The sequence below is a fragment of the Ranitomeya variabilis genome, chromosome 4 (assembly GCF_051348905.1).
Source record: "Ranitomeya variabilis isolate aRanVar5 chromosome 4, aRanVar5.hap1, whole genome shotgun sequence".
Classification (NCBI taxonomy): Eukaryota; Metazoa; Chordata; class Amphibia; order Anura; family Dendrobatidae; genus Ranitomeya; species Ranitomeya variabilis.
In genome coordinates this window covers 269,813,007-269,829,798 of record NC_135235.1, presented here as the reverse complement: position 1 = coordinate 269,829,798, position 16,792 = coordinate 269,813,007, and the positions used below count along the sequence as shown (strand labels likewise).

Sequence of the window (16,792 nt, the reverse complement as noted above, 5' to 3'; positions counted from 1 at the left end):
ACCGTTTCCTCACTTCATTACTGTTTCCTCACATCACACTGCCTGTCCCACACTGTTCCCTCACACTATTGCTCACTCTGCTTTGTATGTGGATGCTTTATGGGCAATACACTGGTGGGGGTGGGGAAAGGCTGTGGGTGCATCATACTGTATGGGGGCTGTAGGGAATACACTGGGAGGCACTGGAAGCATCTCTGGGGTGAAAACATACTGGGTGGAAGGGAATACTGAGGAAGTGGCATACTGTGTGGGGGGAATTGCATGTGGATTTTGGGTGGCTGTGTGGGAATTTACAGTGGGAGATCAGTGTGTATGTCATGCTGTGGGCGGTGGAGAGACACTGGAGGAGAGTCATTGTGTGGGTGTCGTACTGTGGGGCATCATACTGTGTGTAGAGGGATCATATTGTGGGGTAATATACTTATTGGGGAGGGGAGGTTTTGTTTTAATACGGGGCAACAAAATGTGTGTCGAGTGCTGTGGAGAATTCATTCTGGAGGCTCACAATGTCCGGGGCATCTTTGTGGGCAAATCTTGTGAGGGAAATGCTGTGGGAGAGGGATGCTGAGTGAGGGGCTGTGGGATTGTCCATACAATTAAGTTGACCTGGTCCCACAGTCGATATGTCCGCCTCATGGCAGGATCAAGCACACATTAAGACTGCCTCACCCCTTGGAGAGGACATTCTCCATCTCGGAGGGAGTTAGCGTGCACTTACCTGGATTCATAAGACCCCACACTCCTCCACCAAGGGATCTGGGGTTTACAGGTACAGAAATGTGCACTCAACAGACCCCCTTAACCCTTTGTGCTCACTTTAGTAATTTATTGTATAAAACAGACATTACTGAACAGAAATTCCCATCTGTCCTTTATCCAGCAAGGTATATACACTAATATATTCACTAAAATATCTCCGCTAGTAAAGCCTGAAAGTCGATATTAATGAGGAAGAGTTTTACAACAGAAGACGCCACAATTTTTATTTATTTTTTATTATAAGAGTTTAGGTACCGTATTTGTATTTTTATCCCCAAAGCCAGCGCCGCTGTGGTCATGGGCAATAACTGGTAATACAACTTATCCCCCTGTCACGTGACTAGGAATGAGCGGCAATACCACACACCGCCCAGAGACAAGATGGCGCTGTTGCTGGACCCTCTTAATGACTTGGACATCATCTTTCACTGCACAAAATGTATCAGGATGCCAATACCAACACAACAGGCACAGGAACATTTACACATAGGCGGAAAAAAAGACAAGGTTTGCATGATTATCTGATCACCGTCTTGCTCTTCCGTGCCCGAGGCGCTCTGTTACATGTTGGATTTAGGACTCCAAACCTATGTGCACAATGACAATGTCCGCTTCATCATAAGCCACATCCACTGTACAGTATCTGGAGCCTTATTAACCCTATACTTCTGGCTGGGGGGGGGGGGGGGTCTGCCCTACATTGTAACCTATGTGCACTTTTGCCCCAGCAACAGTCGCTGATCCTACATCTATGGCCAGTCTACAGAACACTCCCCAGCAAGGAGGCAGCGACAGTCGCTGATCCTACATCTATGGCCAGTCCACAGAACACTCCCCAGCAAGGAAGCAGCAATCACTGATCCTACATCCATGTTCAGTCCACAGAACACTCCCCAGCAAGGAAGCAGCGACAGTCGCTGATCCTACATCTATGGCCAGTCCACAGAACACTCCCCAGCAAGGAAGCAGCAATCACTGATCCTACATCTATGGCCAGTCCACAGAACACTCCCCAGCAAGGAAGCAGCAATCACTGATCCTATACCTATGGCCAGTCCACAGAACACTCCCCAGCAAGGAAGCAGCGACAGTCGCTGATCCAAATCTATGGCCAGTCCACAGAACACTCCCCAGCAAGGAAGCAGCAATCACTGATCCTATACCTATGGCCAGTCCACAGAACACTTCCCAGCAAGGAAGCAGCGACAGTCGCTGATCCTACATCTTTGGCCAGTCCACAGAACACTCCCCAGCAAGGAAGCAGCAATCACTGATCCTGTATCTATGGTTAAGTCCACAGAAAGCTCCTCAGCAAGGGATATTAAAAAAAAAAAAAAAACATAAATAAATCAGTGCCGTGGTGAGATTGGTCTAATTAGGAGAACGCTGAGTAAATCCTTCATATGTACCGACCAGGACAAACCCCCCCACTTAAGTAAAAGATGGGAATGAGAAGAACCGTTTTTCTTCAATCCGTGTGTCACTGCCTCCACAAGGTAATGTCTCCCACTAGTCCCAGACAAGCAGACGGACGCCATCCATACAAGTTCATCTACTTGATTTCGGCATTGCAGCATAAAGCCATATAATGGCCGAGAAGCTGGGCCACGAAAAGGTCCGTTTTGGCAACAAGAAACAATACTGCCACTCTGTGGCTAATGTGAAAAGTACAATGTTAGACCAAAAAAAAAAGGCAGCCTTTATTGTCCTGGCACAAATTGGTCACAAGTCCTGTTATTGGAGCTGCAAATTTGCTCAGGAACCATCTTCAAGTGTGGAAAACTGGACGGAAAAGCACCAGGTTGGTGTCATCAGCTGCGGCAGCTCTGACCTTTAATATTCGCTAGTTACATCCATTATGGTACGTTTCAAAACACGTAAATCTTGTCTCTCTGTACATCATCCAGATCATCATCCAGACACAGCAGCACCTTGGAAAGAAAAAAAACCATCAGTGAAAAGTCCTCCCCTACACTGACCAGTTCTCAGGTTTCTGGGCGATTACACTTACAAGAAATGACCCAAACATGGCAATGGAGGAGAGGAAATGCCAAATATCATGGTCATCGAAGAAGCCGAGTAAGATACAATCCCTGTTGTGCTCTCGAGACTCAGCTGGAGTTTTCTAAAGAAAAAACAAATGGTTCATGATAAAATAATACATCTACCGATCTGTCATTTTTAATAAATGTTCAGTCCTAAGATCTACGATCCGTGAGGGTCTTAGCTTTTCAACCACCCACAATACGGAAAATAAAGAGGTTACTACCGGCTGTGCAAAGAACTGCAGGAGATCCCATTTACTTCTATAGAGCCCAGCGGCAGTTCCCCTGCACAGTGGGTGGTCCGAGAACCACTGTGCAGTGAAAGACTTGTGGACCCCTTCATTGTCCAAACTGGTGGGGTCCCAGGGATCAGAAATCAAAGTGATAGTATATTGCAAAGGTACGCAATCACTTTACGAGCTGGAAACCAGGTTTTGCTACCCATCTATGGGCAGCATAATGTAGGGGCAGAGACCCTGATTCCAGCAACGCGTCCCTTACTGTTGTAGTTATAAAAGCATCTAAAATGAAGTAACAAAACCTTTTGATGATACCTTTTTCAATCAGCTATTCTATGATGTTGGGGTCATTAGATGGTATTTTTTTTTTGCCATCTGTGTAATCCTCAAGAGCAGATTTACATCTTGAGGCATCGACACAAAATTGTGTTCCTGTTCCTATTCCACCCACAATCATCAAATCTGATGCCACATGGTGCGTAGGTTTTACCTCCTCGGAATACCTACATGATACAGCCATGGGTGTTTCTAGCGAGATAGACACTAACAGAGATACCTGCCGTATAATGACCCTGGCAGCAGATAAGACCAGATATCAATGACAAGTCAGAATCTCCTCTACGGACACCTGTTTGGGGGCGTTTGCCCCTCAGCAGGGTAGCGCAGGGTCTCGGCACAGTATTATACAGGAGATGGCGGGAGATCTACATATCTAGAGATGTTGGTGGAAGGATTACTCTATGAAGGCTTAGCGGCTTTCATCCATATTCTCATTTTTCAAGGCTTCTTGTATGACACGCACAGGTTAATCAGTAAGCTCAGCCTTCTTCACCATCTTCTTCATTACTCACCTGCCAGGTACTGAGTCCTTGGAAGAAGAAGAACAGAGCGAATCCCCAGACCACAGACGTGCAGGCGATACAAAGTAACGGGAGAGGAAGGATCTTTTCTCCACTGCGGAGCTAATCGTACAGATGGGAAGACAACGTAATTACGGAGGATACAAAGAAAAGACAGAAAAAGCTCCAAGTCCCTCACTGCTCACCTTCATGATGATGTAGAAAGCAAAGTAAAGCAGCAAGTTGCAGATCCCAATGGCAAGAAGGTAAGAGGCAAAATCATTAGGTCGCACGATTAGGCCATAGGCCGCCCTGCAGAGAGGGAATAAATGTAAGGCTGGGTCTATAGTGGTTTAATTGACTTAAAAGTAAGATTTGTGGGGTACTGAATGCCGCTGCTCATGGATATGACAAGCAGTGCTCGCTATGCCCCTGCTTCGTCCACTTTGCCAGCGATGGGTGAAAATGCCAAAATTTTAGAGCAGCCTGAAGTTTTAAAAAGTTTGGCAAACCTTTTTTTTACGCCAGAAGCCGTTGATGAATCAGGCTTTGACTTAGAATGAGCTTTTATCCTAGCCTTGAATTTGATTTTGTGGCAAAAAGGTTTACATTTTGCAGAAACGCTCTAGGTACTCACAAAGACCAGTTTATGATGTTCCCCATGACGAGCAGCACCATGCGATCCTGGAAAATTGGAGAAGGGTTAGTGTCTCATGGAGAAAATGCAAGAGAAAGAAAACCAGAAGGTAAGGAGGCGAGAAGTGCGAGGATACAAGTGACAGTCACAGAAGGTTAAAGACCCCGTACATACAAGATTAAAGTTGGTGGCACCAGCTGACCATCTTATCTATAGGGGGGCTTCCCGATTCTTCCCCAGCAGATGATGTCAGGGAAGAATGAAAAATCAGGTCGTTTACATTTAAGACCCTGATCCTTTTCTCAGGACAGACGCTGCGGTCAGAGGTGTCTGGCAGCAAGTTTTTCCCCTCTCCCCATAGGAAATACATGAATGTCCATGCGAGTCAGACACTCACGTCCAACAGGAGGCGGGCAGCGCCGACCACGTCGTGTCTACACATACCTGCCGCTCCATGTCCACAATCGGACAGGTGTACAGACAGGTATGTGCCGATGTGATGCCAATCACCTCCTGATGAGGAAGTGGGTGGCATCGGAGAACCCCATAAAGTTACAAAGAAAGAGAAAAGCATTGAAGAAAAATAAAAATGGTGACCTCAAATTGCCAATGCACGTTGCCTCCAGTTGCAGAGGCGTTACACAATGCGATAGTATATACTGTATATATTTTTTGTACTTGACTTTGGTAATTTATATTAAGGAACGTGTCACTTGTAGTTCTCTTTATCTCTGTGGGTTCTCTTCTGCCCTGGCATTTTGGCCGAGAGAAACGAGAATGTTGTAGAAAGGAGCAGCTGAGAAGAGACACCGGCTCACAAGACATGCACGTGTGCGACGTCCCGGCCACTTACCGTCACATCCCAGTCTATACAATACATATATAGACATGTAGAGAGAAAACAATGGATCTGATGAGACACGCACCTACATGTAGACCCCGGGGCACACAGACGGGGCAGCGGCCGTTACTCACCACGTACATCGGGGGGCTGCACTGCCTGACACAGTCCGTGTACAGAACCTGCAGGATCCGGCGCAGGATCCCGGAGTCTGGAGGTAAAGAGTGACACGGAGATAAGGAACGTGACCGGGCAAAGGTTGGCGGCTGCCACCGATCCGCATGGCGTTACCTAGTCTCCAGCGGCCCATGTAATAAAGCTGAGTGCTCAGCACCAGAGTAAACACGATGTGAATCACCGAGAACACGATCCAGAAAATGGTGTTTCCTTTCCCGAACACCTGAGGAAGAGAGAAACCGCAGTAATGAAGGCGGATACGGACAGCATTATAAAAAGGTTTTTGGGGAAGGTCCGGCTGAGGGGTTGTTGGCACCGTAGAAGTATATAAGGGGTTGTCTAATTTATTGTCCCCGTTTGGCTGTTTTTGGACGAGCAATGAAAGGTGAATAGAGGTAACTGAGCACGAGCCAACATCCCTCCACTCCCAAAAGTGCAAGATTGCACCCTTTACCCGTGATACCGGCAGGTATGGAACGCACATCCATCATAAACGTATGTCATTCTACAGATGTGCATTAAAAGGAGTATTCCTATATCTAAGATCATATCCATTATCGTAGGTATAACGTTAGCAAATACTTCCAAGTAGAAATGTTATATAGTTCTTCTGATTAGCCATGTTGCTTAGCCCATATACAGGGCATTGCAGTAGCTTAGGAATCTATGGTTACAACACTAACAACTAACCGTCACTATATGAGTAGTCATAATAATGGATTCCGAAGCTACTGCAATGCCCTGCACATGGAGTAAGCGACATAATGAAATCAGAAGAACTATACTACACTACATTTCTAATTTGAGGTATTTGCTAATATTATTATACCCGCTATATATCGAGATAGGATCTTGGAGATGGGAATACCCCTGTAAATGTCCAAGCTGAGAATATACCTTAAAACAAAATATTTCAGGTGGCTTTAGACCACCAGACCAGCACCTTTGTCTTTTAAAAACAGAGTGCTACACTGTAAAGTACTTTCTCCATGTCACGCAGCATCAGCCAGAATATAGTAAAGCAGCTTGTTACAGTCCTGGATATCTGTATGGGGGGTCCTAATCCCCCTGACCGGTTCCATTTAGGGTGATGAACATGTCGCTACTCTTTTCGGATGCCCAAATACTACGACATGATTGGGAACGGCCTCCTTTGCCTTGTGCGCCAATGAACACTAACTGCGCTCTCCTGGAGTCTATAATGGGAAGATTCGCCTGTATAAAGGGGCAGCCATAACCATGCAAGTCACTGACCACACCAAGGACGGAGAAGAAGATGACGATGGCCAGGCAGGCGTAGGCACTGTAGGCGCTGGCATTAATATCAGGGTGTCTCTTCTGATACAGCATCAGCATGCACAGTCCGGCAATCATATACATGAAGGAAGTATCTGTAAGAAAGGCAAAGAACAATGGTGGGATGGGAATAGTGGGGGCGTCCAGGGACTGACAAGTAGTAAGGAATGGCGGAATACTAACCAAACTGGAAGTTGGTGTAATTGGGACACACGTGGTAACAGGCGCTGAGCAGACCCTCCATCATCAGGGCCGTGCCCATGGCATAAAACAGGCCAAAGTGTTTTGGGATGCCACACTCCTGAACAGAAGGAAGAGGATGGATGAGCGTATGCCCCAGACGTAAGTAATGGTGGCCATATGGTGTCGACCCTAATATATACATGACCGCTCAGCTAAAAACTATAGGAGTGGGGTCCAGGGGCTGCCATGCACATTAGGTGGTCAGTCCAGCTAAAAACTACAGGAGTGGGGTCCAGGGGCCGCCATGCACATCGGGTGGTCAGTCCAGCTAAAAACTGCAGGAGTGGGGTCCAGGGGCCGCCATGCACATCAGATGGTCAGTCCAGCTAAAAACTGCAGGAGTGGGGTCCAGGGGCCGCCATGCACATCAGATGGTCAGTCCAGCTAAAAACTACAGGAGTGGGGTCCAGGGGCCACCATGCACATCAGATGGTCAGTCCACGTAAAAGTGCAGGAATGGACAACTTTAATCCACCGTCGATGGGATCTTAAGAGGATTGTCCACTACTTGTAGAAGTCTTAAATGGTGTAGGCCTCAGAGAAAGAAAAGAAAAAAAAAACAAAAAAAAACACCACCTTACACCTCACCTGCTACAGCGGCGCCACTATAGCAAAGAATGTCAGGGCTGGGTATCCCAGTAATCAAGCGACATTGTTATCAGCACTGCAGCCAATCATCGGCAGATAATGGGCTTATTCATTTACACTTAACCTGGATGACGTTCGAGTGCTGCAGCCAATCTGTGGCCATGGACTGGCTGCAGCGCTCAGATGACAATGTGCAAAAGGTGAGTACCAGCGTTTTTAATTTTTATTTTTTTTTTATTTTACCTGGGGAATACAGAATTTATGACTGAGTTGTTAAAATAGTGGACAAACCCTTTAAGTTATATAGCAAAAGTATGTGCGCCAAGAAAGGTAACATTCTGCAGTGAATCTGTGGCTGGGAGAACTGACTGTAATGGACCTGTATTGGCTGTCACCCGTCTTCCTATGAGCTCTATATACCCCCAGTAGACCAGAGCAGCTTCATGTATGAGCTCGCGTGGCTCGTCCTCACCTCCACCTGCCCCTTGCTGTAGAAGCGGCTGCGGTTGTGACGGAGTTCTCTCTGCAGCACAATGATGAGGAAAAGTAACCCCAACAGGATGTAGCCCAGGTTACTGAGGATGTTGTTAAAAGCACTAGAAAGAGAAAAAGGATACAAAAACATAAAAAGCACAAAAAACCCACACTAATGTCAGCCACTGGGGCGATATTACCGGTGTGCTAAAAACAAGTGTTCTACGAGGGTCCTGGAAACTTCCAAAATGTTATTAGTTTTGTTATTGTTTGAGATATGGAGTCTCAAACTGACCATAGATAATAGACAGCCGTCAGGCACATGCTCGTTTGGAAGACCGCCATCTCTCCCAACCTCCAGCTCGGAGGAGTTCTGTATGGGGAGAGAGGAGTAACTGGAGCCCCAAGAATAGGGACCTGCAGCCCCATCCAGAATAGAGTGGAGGTGCGATAGTATGACACGTTTCTTAGTATTTTAGGCAAAAAAATGTGTCCTTTTCCATTTAGAAAAAAATTACAAAAAGCATGACAGATGCTAAAGTCTGGGTCCCCTTGGAGATTTGGGTGGTCAGATAACTGACCAAGATTTCAGACCTTAATTAGTCTGTTAGGGTTATGGCTTGTTCATCATCATTGTTAGGAAAGGCCAGGTGATGCAAATTTCCCAGCTTCATAAAAACGCAGCCTCCTCTAACCTTGTGCCAAACACCAGCAACCATGGGTTCTACTAAGCAGCTGCCTGGCACTCTGAAAAAGGTGGAGGCCCACAAAGAAGAAGGCTATAAGAAGATAAAGCGTGTTCAAATTGCTTTTTCCTCAGTTTGAAATGTAATTAAGAAATGGCAGTTACAAGGAACAGTGGAGGTCAAGATAAGGTCTGGAAGACCAAGCAAAATTTCAGTGAGAGCTGCTCATAGGATTGCTCGAGAGGCAAATCAGAACCTCCCCTTTACTGCAAAAGAACTTCAGAAAGATTTAGACTCTGGAGTTGTGGTACATTGTTCTACTGTTCAGAGACACCTGCACAAGTATGGTCTTCATGAAAAGGGTCATCAGAAGAAAACCACTCCTGCATCTTCACCATAAAATTCAGCGTAAGTATGCAAAAGAACATCTAAACAAGCCTGATTCATTTTGGAAACAAGTCTTATGGACTGATGAGGATAAAATAGAACTTTTTGGCCCCAATGATAAAAGGTATGTGTGGAGAAAAAAGGGCACAGAACTTCAGGAAAAGAACATCTCGCCAACCATTAAGCATGGGGGTGGATCAATCATACTTCGGGGTTGTGTTGCATCCAATGGCACAGGGAAATTTCACGGATAGAGGGAAGAATAGATTCAATGAAATTTCAACAAATTCGGTTATGCAAACATAACACCATCTGTAAAAAAGCTGAAGGTGAAAAAAGAGGAAGAGGATGGCTTCTAAAAATGGATAATGATTAGCGATGAGCGAGTATACTCGTTGCTCGGGTTTTCCAGAGCACACTCGGGTGACCTCCGAGTATTTGTTAGTGTTCGGAGATTAAGTTTTCATCGCCTCAGCTGAATGATTTACAGCTACTAGCCAGGCTAAGTACATGTGGGGGTTGCTTGGTTGCTAGAGAATTCCCACACGTAATCAAGCTGGCTAATAGCTGTAAATCATTCAGCTGCCAAGATGAAAACTTAATCTCCGAACACTAAAAAATACTCGGAAGTCACCCGAGCGTGCTCGGGAAAACCAGAGCAACGGGTACACTCGCTTATCACTAATAATGATCCTAAACACATCAAAATCCACAATAGACAACCACAAAGGCGCAAGCTGAAAGTTTTACAATGGCCCTCACAGTCCCGTGATCTGAATATCATTGAAAATCTGTGGCTAGACCTCAAAATAGCAGAGGATGGAAGACGGCCCTGGAATCTCACAGAAGTGGAGGAATTCTCCAAGGAAGAACGGATGAAAATCCCCCAAATAAGAATTGAAACACTTTTGTCTAGCTACAAAAAGGGTTTACAAGTTGTGATACTTTCAAAAGGGGGCGCTACTAGGTACTAACAATGCAGGATGCCAAAACTTATGCATCGGCTCATTTTCCATTTTTTGTAATTTTTAAAATGTAAAAGTTGAAAATATATTTTCTTTTCCCTAAAATGCAAAGGAAAGGTGTCATCTTTAACTTTAGCCCTTTTAGAGATCATTTCATCTTAAACTAGCTAAACTGTTCACAATATTAGTGATTTTAACCAGGGGTGCACAAGCTTTTACATGCCACTGTGTATGTATCTTTTTACTTTATGTAAAGTTGCATAAAAATAAAAAATCTGCAGATATACAATATTCTCCTAGATCTCCAGGAGATGCTCCATGACGTACCTCAGCGATCCGAGGGGATGGGCGCACAGAAAGTTATAGTAGCAAATATCTTGGTTCCCTGTTACATTCACCACCTAGAGACAGGGGAACTGATGTTATATCCGGATGTGAGTGCACATATAATGTTCATTCACCCCTATTCTCTCACCGTCTGGTAGGTTATAACGAGCTGCACGACGGGCAAAGCGTAGAACACGGCGATCGTGGAGATGTTCCTGTAGAGGAGACACGAGCAATCAGGCACGACCATGCATAAAAGTGTCAGGATATGAAGGGCTAAACTAAGGGCATTGGTCGGAGGAAAAGTGAAATATACTTTCTGTACAAGCTCTCAGTTAACCGGCATTGACTAGAAAGCCGATAGCAGCAGGGGCAGGAAGGGGTTAAAGAGATCTGTGTGGGGATAAGTGAACATGAAGTGACGGGGTCAGACGTGCCGCGCTCGCATCTCCTCACCAGAAATAAATCTGGTACTTTTTTCTCATCACACGTTTGTCTTTTCTCGCCAGATCTGCAACGCACAGATATTTCTGAAAAGAAAAAAACAGGACAATTATGAGCGGAAACATCTCTCAGCTGCAGAAAAACACAGCCGGCTATAATCATACACCCACACAGACCCGGCTCCATCACTGAACTCTGTTCTTCTCTTTCCATCCCATGGACCCCAGAGTACAACATCCGGCACCTTCACAGCCCCCATCCCTCCTCCAGTGCACAACGTATATGGCCCCGTCGTCCACCCACCCCAAGTGTACAACGTGTCCGGTCCAGCCTCATGCAGCCCCCAGATGCACAACATATCCAGCCCAGTCGTCAGCTCCCCCAGGTGTACAAAGTGTATGGCCCTGCCGTCCGCCCACCCCAGGTGTACAATGTGTCCGGCCCTGTCGCCAGCTCCCCCAGGTGTACAACGTGTCCAGCCCAGTCGCCAGCTTCCCCAGGTGTACAACGTGTCCGGTACAGTCGCCAGCTCCCCCAGGTGTACAACGTGTCCAGCCCAGTCGCCAGTTCCCTCAGGTGTACAACGTGTCCAGCCCAGTCGCCAGCTCCCCCAGGTGTACAACGTGTCCGGCCCATTCGCCAGCTCCCCCAGGTGTACAATGTGTCCGGCCCAGTCGCCAGCTCCCCCAGGTGTACAATGTGTCCGGCCCAGTCGCCAGCTCCCCCAGGTGTACAACGTGTCCAGCCAAGTCGCCAGCTCCCCCAGGTGTACAACGTGTCCAGCCAAGTCGCCAGCTCCCCCAGGTGTACAACGTGTCCAGCCAAGTCGTCAGCTCCCCCAGGTGTACAACGTGTCCGTCCCAGTCGCCAGCTCCCCCAGGTGTACAACATATCCAGCCCAGTCGCCAGCTGTCCCCAGGTGTACAACGTGTCCAGCCAAGTCGCCAGCTCCCCCAGGTGTACAATGTGTCCAGCCAAGTCGCCAGCTCCCCCAGGTGTACAACGTGTCCAGCCAAGTCGCCAGCTCCCCCAGGTGTACAACGTGTCCGTCCCAGTCGCCAGCTCCCCCAGGTGTACAACATATCCAGCCCAGTCGCCAGCTGTCCCCAGGTGTACAACGTGTCCAACCCAGTCGCCAGCTCCCCCAGATGTACAACATTCAGCCCAGTCACCCCATCAGGTGTACAATGCCAGACCCGGTCGTCCCCTCCCCCAGGTGTACAACTTCTGGCCCAGTTGCCAATTAGAAATGGCCACTAAGGCTTTTCATACACATTAGAAAGTTTTTAGCCAAACTAACATTTGACTGGCAGGTATTGCTCTTGAACTCACCAGATAAGCACACTCAGCTCGGCTGAGCATACATGTGATTTTTGAGAAAGGAAGAAATAAGCTGAACAACTGGGGCAGGTGAAATCAGAGATAAAGGGTTTTCCAGAACAAGGAACATCAGGAGCATTCAGAGGAGACTCCTTGGAGATGGTCCAATTCCTCTGTGCGCACTGCATGATCCTGGGAAAGAATCCGGCGCATGCGCAGAGAGCACGTGCCATAGGACAGGCAGGGTGACGTCAGTGCCACACACCATGGGTAATGCCCAAATCAGAAGTGAATGAGGTGATCAAATGGGCAGGGGCAGTGATGTGGAAAACAATAGATTTTATATCCGTCTCTCCTATTTGGGGTGGTTTGCCGGATTGGCAAAAGTTTTTAAAAAGTGGTTTAAAGCCCCATGACTAGGGTTGAGCGAAACGGGTCGGCAATTTTCAGAAGTCGCCGACTTTTGGCAAAGTCGGGTTTCATGAAACCCGACCCGACCCCTGTGTGGGGTCGGCCATGAAGTCGGCGATCTTCTGAATCTGGAATCGGAATTCCGATACCGATTCCCGATATGTTTAAGATATCGGGAATTGGTATCGGAATTCAGATTTAAGTGTAAAATAAAGAATTAAAATAAAAAATATCGCTATACTTACCCTCTGACGGGCCCTGGTACTAACCGGGAACCTTCCTTCCTTAGAATCAGCCTTCCAGGACCTTGCGGTGACGTCGCGGCTTGTGATTGGTCGCGCGGCCGCCCATGTGACCGCTCGCGCGACCAATCACAAGCCGCGACGTCACCGAAGGTCCTGGAAGGGCTGATTCTTAGGAAGGAAGGCTGCCGGAACGAAGCCGAGGGTGAGTATATTCCTATTAGGTATATACTCACCCTCGGACACGCCCTGCTTCTTTCCGGCAGCCTTCCTTCCTAAGAATCAGCCCTTCCAGGACCTTCGGTGACGTCACGGTGACGTCGCGGCTTGTGATTGGTCGTGCGAGCGGTCACATGGGCGGCCGCGCGACCAATCACAAGCCGCGACGTCACCGCAAGGTCCTGGAAGGCTGATTCTAAGGAAGGAAGGTTCCCGGTTAGTACCAGGGCCCGTCAGAGGGTAAGTATAGCGATATTTTTTATTTTAATTCTTTATTTTACACTTAAATATGGATCCCAGGGCCTGAAGGAGAGTTTCCGCTCCTTCAGACCCTGGGAACCATTGGAAACCCAATGCACTGCATTGGGTTTCGAGTTTCGGCCGACCCCGACTTTTAGGATCGGCCGATTTCACTCGACCCGACTTTTGAAAAAGTCGGGTTTCGTGAAACCCGACCCGATCCTATAAAAGTAAAGGTCGCTCAACCCTACCCATTACCATATAAGAACCCCTTTCCCACATCACAATCGGCTTTACCTTTGTCCTAATGACGTTCTTATCGGACTCTATGTCGGTCAGAGTGTCATAGTCGTCTTCTTCTACGGAGCTCAGAGACTCCAAGCGAGGACGAGGCACCAGATTCTCAAGAGACTTATCTGCAGGGAAGAAAATTGAGACGTTACAGCTGAAGAAAGCAAGGAAACAACTGGAAGGAAGTCTCATGTGCCCATCCCAGCCACTGCAGAACTACTGTAGGGAATAGGAGATGGACGGACGGAGGCTGTAGGGTTAACAAAACCCTATGGAGGCACAGTCTCACATATGCCCTGAGTGGAGGCCAATGGCGAGATGTGAACAGTGTCCTACAATCTATCCAACAGTGACTGCTTCTCAGGGAACTTTCATCTACATGATATGGCGCCACGCTGCCACCACACTGTGCCGCCTGGGACCCCCCCCCAATCACCTGATGCCTCTCCACTCTATACCCCCATTACCTGGTGCCTCTCCACTCTATACCCCCATTACCTGGTGCCTCTCCACTCTATATCCCCACCACACGGTGCCGCCTGGGACCTGGTGCCTCTCCACTCTATACCCCCACCACACGGTGCCACCTGGGACCACCCCATCACCTGATGCCTCTCCACTCTATACCCCCACCACACAGTGCCGCCTGGGACCACCCCATCACCTGGTGCCTCTCCACTCTATACCCCCATTACCTGGTGCCTCTCCACTCTATATCCCCACCACACGGTGCCGCCTGGGACCTGGTGCCTCTCCACTCTATACCCCCACCACACGGTGCCACCTGGGACCACTCCATCACCTGGTGCCTCTCCACTCTATACCCCCACCACACCATGGACGCCTGGCACTTACCCCCCCACCACCCAGTGATCACCCGACAGTAATTGTAATGGTGTAGAATACAGAACATTATATGGACGCCGCTGTCAGTACACAACATAAAATTATAATGCAGATCATCTAATTAGCATAAATTACAAATTGAATAGAAAGTCACCGGCAAAGTGACACTATATACACAAGACTCAACATTGCCGACAGCTACATTCATCATCCATGGATGATGGAGGCCAGAGAGGGAGACCAGGCACGGAAAGAGGAAGGCATGAAAAGGTGAGGGCCTAAAAAAGGGAAGGCACAAAAAGGGGAGGGCAAAAAAAGGGAAGGCACGAAAAGGGGAGGGACGAAAAGGGAAGGCAGAAAAAGAGGAGGGCAAAAAAAAAAAGGGAGGGCAAGGGCAGGAAGCGGACGAAAAGGGAAGGATGAAGACGAAGGAAGGAGGACAAAAAAAAAGGTAAGGATGAAGATGAAGGGAGGAAAATGTCCTTTATATTTTACTAACAACCCTACTTTGGATTAATGTGATTGTGCTCATAAGTGCAGGATTGAACAATCTCTAATGGGAAGCAGAGGCAGTCACTTCTCAGCCACAATGATTCTATTTCTTTATTTTCTCCATCATCTAGTATAATATGAAATGTTCACTTACAGGGGATCTGTCCCCCTCATGACAGGTCTCTTTATAAATACCCGCATTTGCTATGAAACACCAAATTCTGTTGGATCTTTAGAACTTTGTTGTTCCTCTATTATCCCTCCTGGAAATGTAGGAATACATGGTCACCTGAGTGCAGCTAGGGGAATATTCTTGCACGTTATCACTCGATCCAATTAGAGGGGTCAGTCTCTACACTGACAAGAGGAATGGTGAAGTCCAGTTGTTAATTAGTACATTTCAAGGAGCAGTAAGAGAGGAACGACAAAAGTAGAATTGCAAGAAAAGATTCTCCAAAACTGGTTTATCATGGGGAATATATGTATTTACTAAAACAGACATATCTGGATTAATGAGGGTTCCCCTTTAAGCTCTTGAAGCTTCCAATAACAGGTAGTTTGGAAAAAAAAAATAATAAAGGCTTCACACTCTGCGGCTCGGACTGCCTCGGATTGCTTTAGAGACTGAGATAATACAAGTGTCTTAGGGTTTGGAAGCTTTCTGTAATACCACATATTGAGCTCAGAGGCCGCTGGGTAACACTCAGTGAGCGGCGCTTGAACTGCTCCTGGCCTTAGAAATGAGAAATGAGGTGTTAGATTCTCGATACAAAATCTTACCATAATAATGTTTATAAGAAAAAAAAAATTGAAAATCTGGACGATCCACTTAGACCCAGAGAACGGTAATCCCAGTATAAATGGGATTTGTATCTAGATCACAGAACAGAAAAACCTGACAAAAAGTCACGACATGGACCACATAGGGGCCAGATACCGAGGACGGTTACACACACGAAAAAAAAAAAAAAAAAAAAGGACCTGAAGTAAGTTCACATGGACAGATTTCCTGATTCATGATACATCACGCTGATCATCGATCATTTAAAGACCGATGGAAACTGTATGGGGACGAGCGATCATTAAGATGATATGGAGCTCAAAGTTTGAGCTGCCAAGCATTGATTTTTTTTTTTTTTTAGACAGGTTAAAAGATGTGATCAGCTGACAACAAGTATTTACTCATTTATCGGCTGATCATGACCGTGTTTGCAGTGGCCAATCAGCATTCGGCTGAAATTCATTCAATGTGAAACGGCCTCTCACTTTTGCATGTGGAGGATAGCAGTGCGGAGGATGTTGCACCCACAATTGCCTTTCAGAACGCGTACAGAACCAGCAGCTATCGGACAAGAGCACCATTCCGGGAGAGCTGCACAATACCTGATGGCCATGCACACGACCTAAGAAGCGCCGTCCAGCACGTTGTCATTCACTTGAATGAGAGCTGAGCGGTAATACCCAATGGAAGTGGCAAGTTTGTCATTTGGTACTGCCCATCCTGATATCCAGATGTGTTAGTTGGGATTGTAGAGCTTTAAGGTAATGTTTAGACTTGTGGAGAACAACATGCAAGTGTAAGGAGACTTGTAGGCCATGCAATGCTCCTCTGGGAAATTAAATCTACAAGTTGGTCAGTATATTAACTTTTAATATTGCTTCATCCAAAAGTTGGCACAAGAGTTCAAGTTCTCTTCCTCTCTGAGGAGGCAATTTTCACATGGGACTGTAAACCTACTCCATTGTTGTAATGTAAATGTCATATTGATAACTATCGTCCCTTG

At 47.0% G+C, this 16,792-nt stretch overlaps 1 protein-coding gene across 12 annotated transcripts in view; it reads right to left on the bottom strand.

Annotated features, from left to right (window-relative positions):
- Window positions 1–956: 956 nt before the first annotated feature.
- Window positions 957–16,792, bottom strand: part of SIDT2 (SID1 transmembrane family member 2) — a 37,771-nt gene continuing 21,935 nt past the window's right edge. For 7 of the 12 annotated variants that reach the window (XM_077249854.1, XM_077249857.1, XM_077249858.1 and 4 more), the window contains 15 exons: window positions 15,679–15,741; window positions 13,677–13,795; window positions 10,960–11,033; window positions 10,652–10,718; window positions 10,504–10,577; window positions 8,137–8,260; window positions 7,017–7,134; window positions 6,792–6,928; window positions 5,652–5,760; window positions 5,495–5,571; window positions 4,520–4,566; window positions 4,089–4,194; window positions 3,895–4,005; window positions 2,771–2,884; window positions 957–2,690 (listed from right to left, as the gene is read on the bottom strand). In XM_077249854.1, the coding sequence (XP_077105969.1) occupies window positions 2,628–2,690; window positions 2,771–2,884; window positions 3,895–4,005; window positions 4,089–4,194; window positions 4,520–4,566; window positions 5,495–5,571; window positions 5,652–5,760; window positions 6,792–6,928; window positions 7,017–7,134; window positions 8,137–8,260; window positions 10,504–10,577; window positions 10,652–10,718; window positions 10,960–11,033; window positions 13,677–13,795; window positions 15,679–15,741 (1,403 nt within the window). In that variant the 3' untranslated portion in view covers window positions 957–2,627. The remainder of the gene's footprint in view (window positions 2,691–2,770; window positions 2,885–3,894; window positions 4,006–4,088; window positions 4,195–4,519; window positions 4,567–5,494; window positions 5,572–5,651; window positions 5,761–6,791; window positions 6,929–7,016; window positions 7,135–8,136; window positions 8,261–10,503; window positions 10,578–10,651; window positions 10,719–10,959; window positions 11,034–13,676; window positions 13,796–15,678; window positions 15,742–16,792) is intronic. The other 5 variants (XM_077249866.1, XM_077249862.1, XM_077249864.1 and 2 more) reach the window with 1 other exon arrangement.